The 15,409-nt window shown below is 34.9% G+C and overlaps 1 protein-coding gene across 5 annotated transcripts in view; it reads left to right on the top strand.

Moving 5' to 3' along the window:
• CAMSAP2 (calmodulin regulated spectrin associated protein family member 2) overlaps positions 1-15,409 on the top strand; it is an 88,801-nt gene that overhangs the window by 37,887 nt on the left and 35,505 nt on the right. For 3 of the 5 annotated variants that reach the window (XM_033000488.2, XM_033000489.2, XM_033000491.2), the window contains exons 3-5: positions 6,112-6,273; positions 6,933-7,016; positions 13,169-13,201. In XM_033000488.2, coding sequence (XP_032856379.1) covers positions 6,112-6,273; positions 6,933-7,016; positions 13,169-13,201 — 279 coding nt within the window. The remainder of the gene's footprint in view (positions 1-6,111; positions 6,274-6,932; positions 7,017-13,168; positions 13,202-15,409) is intronic. The other 2 variants (XM_033000490.2, XM_033000492.2) reach the window with 1 other exon arrangement.

The raw sequence follows: 15,409 nt of genomic DNA on the forward strand, positions 1-15,409 counted from the left end.
TCAACTTCTGGAGTAATTGTTAAGTATATTTTTAAAAAAATAATAAAATCAAAGTAGGTAGTGTGAAACTACAAAATATGACAAAAATAATGTGATGAGCACCATTTGCTGGTTCTTGATTCCAGTGCATGTTATGCAGGTATTTTGCTTCACTGCCGTCTGGAGTGAGGGAAGGTCACACTTGGTTCTGTGATTCACAAAAAATCTGGGAATCTCTAAGTATTTAGTTAGGATTGTGTTAATAGATCAAATTATTAAATTTCCTAATAAGCATAATGAGGAAACCTTAGGTAGAAGAACTTGGAAGTGCTATCAGAATGCTTACCTCAGCAAGTGTTGGTACTTAAATACTCTTTTAAGAAGTGAATTACATTTCCTATGTCAGATAGCGTATAGTCAGTCAAATAATGTTTTATATGTACTTATGTAATTGATTACTAAATTTAAAAGGTTAACCAAATATAGAAGGTTATAATAAATATTGAAGGTAAAAGCCATTCTTTCTACCTTGCAGAACCTGCTGCAATGTGTTTAGCATGACTCAGTAATGCCTGTTCTTGCTTAACAGTCAAGCGCTTGTTCTTCATGAAAATGTGGTGAGGAAGTAATTTGACATGATCATTCTGTTGCAGGACAAGAAAAACTAGACAACTGGGGTTATTTTATAATCGTGCTAGGCATAAATACTGTGTGAGGCTAGAGAAGAATTGGGTCCAAAAATTGTCAAACAGGGCAGAACTGACTACTTCAGACTGCTCCATTTTGTTGATGAAAATCTTTTAAAACTGCTGTTTCCTTTGTAGTATCAGAATTGTCTTCATTTTGCTGTGGGATTGTTGGTGAAATAAAGCAATAACTTTTAAGTTTATAATAGAGTCAGCACCTATTGGCTCTGCTTATGAAGTCCTCCTCACCTCCTGTAGTATTGAGCCTTGTCGTGAGCAGGAGTTCTTCAGTTTTCCACTCTTAGTTGAGACTTGTAATTTAGGTGGTATGTAATCATGCTAGCACATTCCATTTGAGACTTGGAGCATCTAGGGGAGAATCTTTGGGAAAGGGTGCCTGGGGATTAAAGCTACTCTGCCTCCTCGAACTGTTGTTCACAGAGTCTGCAAGACAGCCGGATCCAGAGGCGTGGGTTAGTGTCCTACAGGAGATCCTCACAGTGCTCTTGGCACCCCTTTTTGCTGTGGTTGTCCTCTATCTTTGATCCATTAATTGCCTCTCTGCATGTCTGCAACCTGGTTTTGACCTGTCTTTTCTCCTTAAGCACATGTCCTATAATGGTTATTCTGTGTGATCAATGCCTTCTAGCAGTTACAAATTCAGTGACTGTTTTTGTGGGGATGTTATCTGTCTTAGTTGTATTATTCTCTTTCTTGCTTTACTTCTTTCTGGTTGCCTTTTCTCTGCGTTGATAACAATCATACAAGGAAATGTAAGAACTTAAAGATTAGTATATATTGGCAGAACATTAATGGGAAATGCAGTTTTAATTTAAGAAATGTTACTTACAGTTAGCATTAACAGATCACTTTTACATATATATTGAACATTCAACATATTTGTAATCCTAGTGCTTACTTGCATGTAGTATATTCAGAGTAAATTTCATCAAGCCCATAGAATTTAATCTGTACTTTACTCTTAACTGAAGTGACTGGCTCGAGTTACTGGTTTTTACTGTATTGTGAGAAGTATCTAGATCTGAAACCTCTGTTTTCAGCAGGTAGAAACAATTGGTTACGTGCATAACTATTGATACAAAGATGATAAAAATATTCTCCCAGCTAATTGTAGACAGCTGATCTCTGTTCATCTTTGCTCAAGTGCCTGAGCCAGTGTAGGCAAAATCTTCAGGGAATTGAGCTAGATATATGTGTTTATTGTGCAAATGAGAACCACACTGTGAAGTTTTTTTTTTTAATATGGCCAAAGGCCTTCACAAAATTCTTGCAAAAACTTCTTGAAGCATGATTGACTCCAGTAAGAACAGATATACATATTCCTGTTTACAAAAGCCATATTCTGTCGAAGATGAAATCTCTTCTCCAAAGCATAGTGAGATTAGGGGACTTTTTTCGGTAAAAGACTCAAGGAAAGAGTAATTTATTTTAACATGAGGATAACAATTATTCCCTCTTTTCTTTCTGCCCCTTCCTTCAAGCACCACAGTGGCAAGTGGTTTTGTCTATGACCTTCCAAAGGGTCAGGTCAAAAGAGAAGTCCTGGCTTGAATATCTTTTATTGGAATATGAGAAATATCCTTAGTAATAGTCAGTAAGAGCTGTCTACAACATGTCATGTTAATTCATAAGTGTCTGTGTGTACAGTATCATATAACCCTTCTGCTTAGTACAATTTTTGATGAAGTTTTTTGCAGTTCTTCAAGGGGGGTGGAGCAAGCTCTGTAATAAAAGATTAGTCAGGTGGAGAAAAGCATTAGCAGTCATGCTCAGCATCATTTTTTTTCTGCAGTTCAGTAAGCTTCTTACTGAACTATTCAGCAGTAGAAAATAAAGCCATGGAACCTACATTACAGGGCAGAAACTAGTAATTACATGAGATTGTAAAGATTAGTAAGTTAAAACTCTTGTGTTCTGTGCAGGGTGTAGCTGGGAGTGACAAAACCATGTTTGTGCCTTAGAAAGTAAAGTACCTCTAACAATCTAGAATTTTGTATTTTTTTTTATATTTTGTCATATTCCATGTAAGACCTGAGTACTTGGCTCTATTGTAGTGAAATGATCAAGGAATGAAAAGATTCTTTTGATTTGGCTTAAACCAAATACCTGCCTAACAGTTTTGTGATTACTTCCTGTGTTGTTCACTGCTGTGTTGATCTAGATGATTTTATTTTTAAAAAAAATATTTCTCTCATGGTTTTATATTCTACTCTGTGTAATTTAATGTTACTGATTTTTTTTTTAATTATTTCTCTTAAAAATAATTTTTATCAAAATCATGCATCGTTATTCAAATATGCCTTGCTGGCAGTTCTGGATGTGGGAGGTATGTGACAGCATGAAATCCTGCCTGGGTTTTTTATGCTGCATGTCAGAATGCTGACATCTTGGAGGAAATAGCAGCATTTAGGGTACTGTCCTGGTACCAGTCATCAGCAGCTCCTGGGGAGTTCCTTCAGGCATTGCGTTACAGGCTTGTCCAGAGAAAGACATTGCTGAGCAGCTGATCCTTGTTTCTGCCCACGCAGAATGGTATCTATATTTCCCCCTCAGATAGGAAAGGTTGCTTCCTTGTGTCACAATTCAGTCATAATTGCAGATCCAACTAGTAAAAGTGACCTTTCCCTCTTACTTTTTCAGCTGTACCTAAAATATGCTGTTCAGTGAGAGATATACCAAAAAATGGAACTTTATTTACTATCAGCAGAATTTTTAAATTTTTTTTAAGAGAACTTCAGCAGCTATGGTGATAAACCCTGTATTTGGAACATTATGATACTATTTTTGTAGATAAATATATACTATATTTGCTAGAAACATGGAAAATGCGACTCAGCTATTTGTAAATAATTTAATTTTTTTAATATATTTATAATGTATTGAGAGTATTGGCAGTTCTAGCAGCACTTCAGTGGCTTTCTCTCTCCATTGGCAATCCACTTCATAGGCATGATCAGGTTTTCCAGAGAAACTGATGATCCAGCATAGGGAGTGAAGGCGGCTGCTAAATTCCCACTGGGAAGGTTGCCAGTGACTGCTGTTCTTCCAGGCCAGTCTCAGAGCGCAGGCACAGGCAGCCAGTGAACTAGTCATGGACCAACAGTTGGGGAAGAAGCTTCTGCTTCCAGACCTGCTTGGAGCTGCCCTGATAGTCAGATCTCAGCTGGAAGGCTATGTCCACCCTGCGGGCAGGGGATGAAAACAATTCTTTGTGCAGCAGGCAGCCTGAGTGGTGCTGGGTCAGCACAGGGGACTCACAGCACACATTGAGTGGTAGCATCCCACATGAGGCTGCTCTTATGTCTGGCTGGAAAATGCGTTTTGTGCACTACTTCCTCTTAAAATGCAAATCCAGCATTTTCTTGCTGTTTTGATATCTCCATTGGTTCTCTGGGGAGGTTCTGGACATGGCACATGGTTTTAACCTGGGTGTCATTCAGACTAGGCAACAAAGATATTGCAAGGAAAGCTCATTAGAGCAATGACTCCTGGATGTCAGAAAGAATCCAAGTCTTCCCTTCTTCCTCTCTGTTTTGCACTTGCCGAACTACTCTTCTGCAATCAGAGCTGAAAGCTCCTGCAGAACTGCATGGATTTATATGGCTGATCCAGGCTCTGAAATCCCTCACAAGGTTTTGGGACTTCACTAGTAGTTCACATGATACTCTGTCTGAACACCTTCACTGCATTGCTGGCCCAACAAAGGAGTGACTCTTTCATATCTACGTATAGACTTGCTGTATTTCACACTGGAGTGCAGGTTCCTCAGGAGACTTGTTGTGGGCAATACTCTGTCTTTTCCTTCTTAAATACTTTGGGGTGGCAACATTTCAGCTCCCTTGCTCTTTACTTCATTTGCACCTAAGAGCTTGCATCAGCAGTTGTCCACTAAAGGTCTGTAAATATATTTGTGAATATGGTGGCAGGAGCAAGAGATGCTGGTTCCTACTTAGCTGCACTACTCGTGCTAGCAACATGGGTGGAGTATGTGGCAGACAGGGGACTCTTGGGTCACACTGAAGGTTCAAAGAGAATAAGCTTGTTCTGGGAAGGTTAACTGCCAGGAACAGTTTTGTGAATTTCTTAAGATAGTAGGTAAAGTTAAAAGTTGGCGGGTTTTTTTTGCCAAACAAAGCAATTTAACTGCATTTTTTTTTTAAAAAAAGGGCATGTGTTGCAGCCTGCTTTTGAGGCCAGCTTCATCAATTTCATTGGCAATACAAACACTAAGGGCAGCACAAAATCTGGACCTGTTCATCTTTTTCCTACTGAGAATTCTGTAATAAATGATATGAATGTACTACCTTAACTGTAATGATTACATAGCATATTACTGTGTGACTCATGTTGTTCATTGCTGTTGCCATGGCTGTTACAGCTACCTTGTGAGATGTTTATATGAATATTTTTTTATAAAATTGATGGTGTTAACAAGACTTTGATATCTTTGTTGGCATTGTGAGCTGTGTTTAAGGCAATGTTTTTAAAAAACACTGTCTTTGGAAATTGTTCTGTATCATAGTAAATGTTGTTCAGTACTTCAAGAGCTGTTGCTGCTGTTATCATGAAGCAGAAACAAATCTGTGTAGCTGTAGGCACTGCCTCTACCAACTGCCATCATTTTGTTATTCAGTCACAAGAATCCAGTGTAAATCTTGGCTGCCATCCTCTTTGTTTTTTTTTGTGTTTTTTGATAGTTTGTTTTTAATTATTGCAAACTGTGAAATAGCCATGCTCTTTCAATACATACCAGGAGAAACATACCTCCTCTTAACAGAAGATATGTTTTATCACTATATGCTTATTTTAAACCTAGTTGTGCATATACAGCTGCATCTGCATAACATAATTAGTTTACCAGAAGAAAAATTAATATTTTCTATCATGTTGAATTTTAATTAAGAATAGTATAATTGTGTCTTCTGCCTGGAGTATGACTTCAAAAATAGATAACTTTCTCTTATTAATGCAGCACTTTCATGATGACGAAAGTGGTTTACCAGTCTCAGCTTTTATTTCCAGTACAAGTAACATTGATCAGGCAGGGGTTTTTGTTTTTGCTAGAGTGACAAATTTAAAAGATCTCTTTAGCTCTGTTAGAAGTGATGTAATGTTTGAACCATTAAAATTGCCTATTTTTTCCATTTCCAGTTCTTTATTTCTGGTGTTAATTTTGTTACAGAAGTTATTTTAATTTGCTGTAAGCATTTTTTTAATGTCCCTGTGCTTTGTATTGCATTCTCAAATTTGTTATGTGTGTTGTCTGCTTTTGTCTTTCATTCAAAAACCAACACTGAGACAGAAAACTTGTAGCATTCACAATTTTGGTCTTCACATATATATATGTGGCTGTGTTCTGAAATAATATGTAAGAAAGTGATCTTTTGGTTTGCAAACTAATTGGTATTGCTGCTTCTCTTTGTAGAGTGCTCACTTGGCCATGATTGATACTCTTATGATGGCATATACTGTAGAGATGGTCAGCGTTGAGAAAGTGATTGCATGCACTCAGCAGTATTCATCCTTTTTCCAAGCCACAGATCTACCTTATGACATTGAGGATGCTGTCATGTACTGGATAAACAAGGTATGCGTACTGGAAAAGCAAGCTGTGATTTTCTTGGTTGTCCGTATGGTTTGATTAGAGATGAGTGGTTAGGATATGTATGTAAGTGTATTGAGAGTATGTCAGATACAGGCTGTTCTTTCATCTGCTGTGTATGGATGACGAAAAGCAAAGTTTGCAGAAGTTAAACGCATTATGAGAAGCAAATAAATGGGAAGTCTAAAATACTATAATATACAGTATATATGATATCTTAGCAGTCACTATCATGTTGAGATGCTATGATGGCTGCTCAAGGGTCTCTGGCTCTTCAGGGGTTGTTGTCTGTCTAATTTATCATGATTTAAAACCAAGGTGTTCTGTTTGTATTTGAACACATATTGAAGTGATCAACCATCAGTGCATAATCAAAACAATTAACAAGAACACATGGTTAATCAAATGTGTTGGAGCATAATAAGAAGCAGGTTAGTTTGTACAATATAAAGCTAACAACTAGTGACCCAGGACTGCATCCGAAACTGATCTTTGCTGATTACGCTTCAAAGCTTATAGTCTGAATTATTTGTTTAATCTTTCTAGTTAACTCGGTGGTAGTGATTTATAGACCTTGGGAAAACTTCAAATTTCTATGAATTGTTTCTTAGAACAGACCACTGAATAAGCTGTTTTGTCTCTAGGTAAATGAACATTTGAAAGATATAATGGAACAGGAACAGAAACTAAAAGAGCATCACAGTGCAGAATCTGTAGGAGGTCAGAAGGTAGGTATAGGAGTTAAGATATTTTCAACAATAAGCATTTCTCTGTAAACAAAAACTGCTTGCATATAGCATGTATAAGTAAATACACATTTATAGACACTGAACTTCTAACTGGTTTTTAAAGAAAGCAAGCAAACTTCTAGTATTCAGTGATTTTATTATTAGTTTTATCATTACCATTAAAATACTCATTTAAATGTAACACTAATAGAGTAGCACTTTTTATTCCCAGTTGTCCTTTTTGACAAATAAATCTTTGATAGGAGGGAAACATCTGTTATGTTAGCTCTAAGGCATTTAATAAGATTAATTAATACTTTTGAATGGATTAAAACTGAAGTCAGATCTGATGTGAAAAAGATCACCATGCTTTTATTCATGATTTTCAATGTTTTTTTCCTTGTCATTGCATGCATCTTGAAAGAGAAATCTGTATGTGGCATCATGGGAAGCATTGTTCTGGCTATGATCCAAAGTACTGCTTGATAACAAGTTTTGTTACATACACAATAAAAACAGATAATGTTTGATTCCCTTTCCTAACAGGATTTTTTTCCTTTTGTTAAGGGAGCTCAATTTTAATTTAAATAGCATTATACCCATCAACATAAGGAAGGATAGCATACAGCTCCAGAGTATGTAAAACTACTTGCTTTAGAATTACAACACTTACCCTATTGTGATGTAATTATTACTGGGGAATTGGTAATCGGTGTGAACACCCTTTGGTATTATTTCTGAACTTGAATGCAGAACAGATTTCCTAGCTACTGCAAGGCTATAATCCTAGTTCCCTTCCTGGTCTGTTTTCATGTAAGCAGCTATCTCCTTTTCAATGTTACTCTGAAGGAGTTGTAAATTACCTGGCTAGATAGGAAGTTCAAGTTTAGAAAGCATCAACGCAATGAATGTTCTTTCACATGTGTTCTTTAAATATAAGGAATGATGAAGGCTAAGTAGTATGTGACTCAGAAAAAGAAAATGGTATTTTTTACAATAGTAGTGTGACCCTGATGCATATATCCTGATACAGATAATTTAATCTGTGTTCAGTAGTGATAATAGCATAGAAATATGGAGAATAAGATTTTCTTGACAAGTTCATTTCTCAAATTTGGATAAAACAAAGTCCACAGGAACTGGGGACATAACCTATGATCTTCTGTCCTCTAGTGATTTTTCTTTTTCCTGAAAATAGTAGTAGGAAGTTTTGTGTGTTTTTAGGTCACTTTGAAAGATGAGAATAATTTTTAAAACCCAAAGTTGATGAGAGTCTTAATATGGTAAACAAAGATATATCAAAGAAAACATTATTATCAGAGCAATGCCATAAAATTATCTGTATTTGTAAAAATTCAGTAATATTTATTTTCACTTATGTTAGAGTTTGCAGTTTATATTAGGAATAGCAAGATAAAAATTTTAGTTCATAGTTTATCTTTGAATCAACCATTGAAAGACTTTTTATAGTCTATAACTCTGATCCCATACATGGACCCAGTGGAATAAAACATGTACATTAAAATGTTATATGCATTTGTGTTGTTTTTCATATGAATTGTGAAGCTATAACGCAATCAGAGCAGTGTTTTGTTGGCCAATGTACAAATGCATTTGCAAAATAGCAAATTATGCTACAGTTGCCGTATCATGGAACAATTTGTAATTACGACCTTTTATTCTATACACTGAATTTTCAATACTGTTATCCCAAGGTACATGTTATGTTATATGCCTTGGTGTGGGATTCAGCTGCAGAAATGACATTGTCAGGTAAAGTATTCCATGCTAGGGGGGTTGTATTAGCATAGCTTTATTAGCTAAAATCTTAGCATGGGCAAAACCTCAGGCTCCGGTGACCCCTAGATGTCTGTTCTGACCATAAACTTATTGCAGATTTAAAAAGCTGTTGGAAAGTTAACCATCCTTCACATTGAAATACATGAGAAAAATTAGGATGAAAACGATGTGTCAAAATATCAGTTGTACTTTAAAGTTTCAGTGCATACAATGATAAAATGGAATCTCCTTCTAGAAAATATGTCTAGAATACGAAATATTGAGTCAACTATTTGGAAGTATTTAAGGAATTTGAATTACTGAGCTTTTCACTTTGCATGCAGGAAGGCAGCAACATATTTTTGACTCATTCAGATTTGTTAACTCTAGGTTTTCTTTGAGGAACACTGCTCTACTCAACTGATGGCTAATTATTCTGAAATCTCAGCAATTCTTTTTGTCATGTGCCTCACAGTATTTCCCAAATTTGCACTTAATTTTGCTAAAGCTTATGGTGATTGCACACACAAAAGTATCAGTACATTCTCTTAAATTATGAAGGTGGGGAGGTGATTTGAATTCAGCCTTTGTATTAACTGAAACAGTACTATTACACAGCCTTCCATTTTTATGTGAAAAAATAAATTATACGTCTGTATATTTATTAAGTATAGCATTTTCTATCCTCATATTACAGTTGTAGCTTAATTCTTGGTGTCTGAATTGAATTGTTTTATTTTCTTTCTTTGATGTTTTTAAACTCCTAACTGCTGCTTCTATTTGTATTTTAAAATGTAGGGTGAAGGGGAACTGGAATGTTTTATTGTGCTTCTTTTCTGTCTTCCATCCTTTTCAGGTTGGGGCTCTGTTTTGTAATTTAGAAATAACATTTCTCCATGTTACCAACACAGTTAGTAGTTCAGAAGGTGATGATTCCATTCTAAAATTTAAGAAGCTTTGCAATCTCCCTTCTGCTCTAGCCAAACAGCTTTGGCTATTTAACCTTAAGAGTTTCTAAGGTGTGGTCAGGATTTGAACTGTAACTAAATTAAGAATGCCGCTTCTGCTGATTTAGAGAGATGGCCAAACAAACATGGAAAGAATAGATAATTATAGTCATTAGGGGAAGCTTCTCTTTAATTTTAGTTTCTGATCAAGAGGCAGCAAAGTGATGTTCCTAAAAGGTAAAACAAAGGTAATGAGTAGACTTTTAAATTACTTTATAATTTCCTACTGTGATAAATTCATAAATTAACAGGTGTGAAAAATAATTTCAGCATAATCCTCAAACCTGCCAAATTAATACCTTACTACTATGTTACAAATTCAGTGACACTTTTGGCAGTAAATGGTAAAACTCTACATTGTAAGCATCATATACACAGATTAATAAGTGATACCACTGCTATTTTCTATTTCTGGACAGATAAAAACAGTATTAACAGGTTATGAGATTACTTTGGTTTTCTTTCACTTTCTTCTGCTGCTAGCTTCCTGTAGAAGATGAGAGGAAGGAGTATACTTGGGTTTTAATTCCAGGTAGTCCTCTGGGGTTCTTAATTTGCCAGGGATTTGTGGTAACCTCGTCCTTTTCTGGTAGAGTCTCTGCATCTTCTTTCAGAATTTGGATTTCAACTCTTGTAGTGAATAGCTTTTGTTTTCAGGCTTCCATGGAATAATATGTGCTGAATGTACAGTTGCACTGGTTAAGCTACTGATTTTCCGAGTAGTTAAAGCTTTCCCAAAAAAATGCTATTTTTCTGTCTGCTTTTGTGATATAGACTGAATCAGTTTTAACAGATTTAAGCCAAATCAGTGCAAATCCTATGAAAGAAACATACGTGAGAGTATTCATCCGAAGACCTGAATTCTTAGAACATTTGTTAAAATTAGTTTAAACAGTGCAACTTTTTGTGTGAAGGTAAAACACTAATGACATATTTCCACTTTCAATTTAATGTGTTATAAATCTACACTGCTAGCAAAAGCTAACCTATCAAGAAGGAAAGTTTGCAGCAGGATCAGCTTCTTGACCCAATTAATTGAATTAATGCACAGTTGCATGAACACAAATGATAGTGCAAGGAAGACAGCAGAAACAAGTATTTAATGAAGAGCATGACTACCATTTTTTGGCACCGTAGGTTGAATTTATACTGAGTTAAATTTATCATAGTCATGTTCAAAACTATGTTAAGGGGAGATTAAACATCCATCTTTCAAAACTATAAGCCCTTAACCTGAGGGACTGTTTTATTCTTTCATTCTATGTTTTGCTTTGTGGTTGTTTGGGGTCTTTTTGGTTGGTTTGGTTGTTTGTTGTTTTTTGTTTTTTTTTTTAAAAAAACCCCCAAGTTTAAAAGAAGAGAGACTTTTCTTGAACTCAGTCAGAATTCTCTGCTCAATTTGTTTTACAGTGACTGACTTTTAATAAGTTCCAGTGGAAAAAAGTTTATTCCTTTTGGTATAAAGTTCCAATTCAACAGCCATTAAATTCCCATTATGTTGTCAAAGAGATTTTGGCTTTTCTTTATCTCTTTTCTACGAGTGCCTTTACAAAGTGTATGTTTATACATCTTATGGTATACTTGAATTTAAACCTGATTATCCTCAGTCTTTCAGCCTCTTGAAGCAAGTTCATAGTTGTCTCAACCATGGTTTCAGCCACATGGACAAAAATATATATTGCATTGATAGTTTTGAGTTAAGTTAGTACTGATACAGAGAGCTGGTCTTTGGAATTGAAATAACTGTGTGCTTTTTTCAAAGAGTAGTTCTTCAGGCTAACATTAAATATATACTGATGGACCTTTTGAGTCCAAGTCTGAAAAACATTTCACCCTGGTAAATTGAAGAATGTTCCAGTCAGTGTTAAGTAGAATGATAGGCAGCCCAGGTCTGATCTCAGTTGATTTACTTAAAACCTTGCTTTATGGTAAGTTTTAGAATTCTTGATTGAAGTTGAAAATTAAGATCATTTGTTTTCAAATTCACATACTTTTCCATACACTGACTGTATTTTAGTGAGGTGAAAAGAAACTGAACCCTATGGGAAGTGCTTTAGTGACTGAAATGTCCAGAGCCACACATGATCATGCATCTTATAGTTTCTTCTGAGTGGCTTTGGGATTCTCCACTGTAACAGTCTAGTTAAATGAAAGAAAAAAATGTTGAGAACAGTAGTATTACTAATGCACACGCTTTCATGTACAACTGCTTTTTTACAGAAAAGCTTTGTTTTATTACTACAGTATTTTAAGGGTTTCACAGAAGTGCAGTACTTTAACTACTACATAAAATAAGCAGTTTCCGTTAGCAGTTTTTTCCATAGTAGTTTTAAAACTGCTTTTTCGCTACTTCCAGAAAATACTTCTCTTCATAAAAATATATATATATTCTTTCTTGCACTTCTATAATTGGTTTGATTTTTTTTTTTTTTTTTTTTTTAATTTCTACAATGAAATTAATAGTGGCAAAGTTTTCTCTGTGTTTTTATAATACTACTACACAATGGGGTTTTTTCTTAATAGTAGAAATATTCTGCCGGACTAGTGTATAGAGTTACAGAAAAATTCACTGACTTCAGTGTGTTGAAGATTATGCTTTTAGGTCAAATTTTATATTTGTAACACTTGTTCTTTATAATTGGGTGTTGTATTTTTTGATCGTGTGTGGGTTTAGAATTATATTTATCAGTTCTGATCATTTCTCTGCCAGTAGCCAAAACTTCATCTACATTTCAGGTCATTGCACATCATGCAGATGATGGTAATGTGATTTGTCATTGCAAAACTATAACTGCCTGCATCTCTTCTTGTTCTGAAAACTGTCATATGAATGTTTAAAAATATTGTTAAATGTTATTAACATAACTGTTTGGCTTGAAGTAACTAATGTGACCTTCACTACATTTGGTTGTACCGTACTACAGTGTGTTTATACTTTTTCTTTCATTGCTTTAGCTTTCCTGCTTTCCCATATGTGCTGCTGGAGTTCATTTTGATACTTGTGATATCATGACTTCAAGTCTCAAATGAATTCTTGAACTGGTTTGCATATGTAGGGTACAATTAGATGTGTGAAAGCATTAAATAAAACTGCATTGATCTGACAATCTTTTCTGTTCATGTGGGAAAATTATAATGTTGATCTACAACGACTGCAGACATATATCTCCAGTGTTACTTCTGATAATTAGTTGAATACAGTTACAGTGCACTCATACTTACCATTAAATTACAATTCACTGTTATAGAAAACTGAGAATGTTAAAGAAAATTGCTTTGTACAAGTAATTTATGAAATCTGATAAAATGTTCCTTTTTTTTTTTGCTTTTTGCTTTTATTCTTTTTCCCTACTGCTTCCTCTGAAGTCTCCTACCAAATGGTTTTGGAAACTGGTTCCTGTAAGTTTGCCCAACTGCTTCACTTTGATCAAATAGCTTATTTTCGGAATGGCTTTGTCCATGTCATGCTGGTCTAATCATTCATTTCATTTATCTCTACAAGATAATTTTATACGAGATTGCTCTGCAAAGGTGTGCATAATACAGAAGCTTATTTTGCAAGGTAATCTGTGCAAAATATATGTAAAATATGATGCTGGATAAGGAATTACTTGTCAAGAAGTGAAGTTCTCTATGGGTTTGTATAAAGCAGTGCTACCTGTTACTGACTAATGTCAAATGAACAGGTTTTTTGCAAACCACTTTTTCATAAGATTTCAGTAAACATATGTTATTTGATACTGACTCTCTTAAGAGACTTGCAGAAATAATTTTTGATTGTTAATTCCACATGGAATCTGACATTTTCTGATTTTATTATAACAATATGCAAATATTATACCATTTGTCTAGAATTCCCTAGTTTTTCAGATGAATTAAGACTGAAATCTCAGTCTCAAAATTAAATCTTAATCTCTTTGTTAATCTCTCCCCACACCAAGTAACCTAAAGTGGTCTACTTTTAGTGAGATTAATCTCACTAAAAGCTATACAAAGTAACTGTTCAGGTCTGCAATAATAATAATAAAGTTTGTTTTCTCTGTGCTGTGTCATTTTGGGATTATCATTAGTTTCCTTTATCATGTAGTAATTCACCCCTGAAATGCATTCAGATTGTTTATTCTACAACAGGTTTGACTGGGAACAGAATAGTCAGCTATTTAGGTATGTGCAGAATTGCATACTTCTGGCCTGAATTCCAAAGAACTAATTCTGATCTTTAATCTAAGGATTACCAAATATCTGTGCGACTGCTGAATCAGTTACTTGTCATAACTAGTAAAAATTGTTCATACATTGCGAAGACAATTAAAAATAACAAGGCAATTGCATGTGGGCAACAACAGAAATTACTTGGTCTCAGGAAAACCAGTTTAAAAGTACTGTTTTCAGCTGACTAATCAGTACACAAATTCATAACAGTTTATGCTATATGGGCAATTTCCCTGTAATGCTAGGTAGTACAGTTGACACACATATACACTGGTCTTCACAGTGTAGTCCTTTTTCTTTTGGAATTAAGATAGCATAATTAAATGGAGGGAATAATATAAAACAAAACAAACCAAAATCAAAAAGCAAACAACAAAAAAGGCCTGTCTCAGAAATTTAAGCACTTTTTTTTTTCATTTCTACAAAATAAGATGGCTACTTAAAAGCCGTTTCATAATACATTTTTGTTGTATTTTTGCCTAAGGTGTTTACTGATTATTCTTTTTCATTGCATAAAAATGATATTAAAAATACAAAATATTCAATCTATTGAAAAGCTAGCTCTAATTTGCCTGTCAGTTGTTCATAAACAACTTGAACTAGTGCTATTTATGTTAATTTGAGCTTGTTGGCTTAGTAGAGATACAGGTGAAACCCAAGTGCTGCTTGATAGTATAGTAGGAAGGCAGTGGCTGAAGCTGCTCTAACAGTTCAACCAGTCTTCTGATCTCTTCCCTTTACATAGAGCAAGTGTTTCACAGCGAGAGAGATATTCCTGAGCATATAGGCAGCTGAAAACTTAGTCAGAGAAGCAGATTTACAACATGTTATCTGCTTCACAGTAAATGTATCAGAGGGTTCATTATTAATGAATAACTAGGAATGCACATAATCGCTTCTGCCAGAGTAGCTGGTGCGCTGACCTTGTTTATATGCAAGTGTCTCAGCTATACCTAGCCTTAAGTGGAATAAGCTCAAAGATACTAAATCGGGCTGGTTTAGGATCTCAGAAACAATATGACTGTATTAGCATTTATGTTTAAATTAGCACTATAGTTTTATAATAGAGAGGTTTGTCTTTTGCATTATTGCATCCATATTTAGTAGCAAACTTCACAACTGATGAGAAGAGTTTCTTCAAATGGAATATTAAAAATGCAGTGCAATTACCAGTGTCTTCTATTTTTCATTATAATTTCTTTTATCTTTTCAACCAAATTAGAACACTACATCTGTTACACCCTAATGAATCTAGCATATCAGGTTCTAGAAGTTCATTTTTCTCAAAGTAACGTGCCTGGCATACTCTCTACAATGAATTAAGTGTTCTTTCTAGGTCCACTTTAATGATATGACACAGTTTTCAGAATCTGAAGGTGTTGTTCATAAGGCCAG

The sequence above is a fragment of the Tyto alba genome, unplaced genomic scaffold (genome assembly GCF_018691265.1).
Source record: "Tyto alba isolate M040663 unplaced genomic scaffold, T.alba_DEE_v4.0 Super-Scaffold_1000006, whole genome shotgun sequence".
Classification (NCBI taxonomy): Eukaryota; Metazoa; Chordata; class Aves; order Strigiformes; family Tytonidae; genus Tyto; species Tyto alba.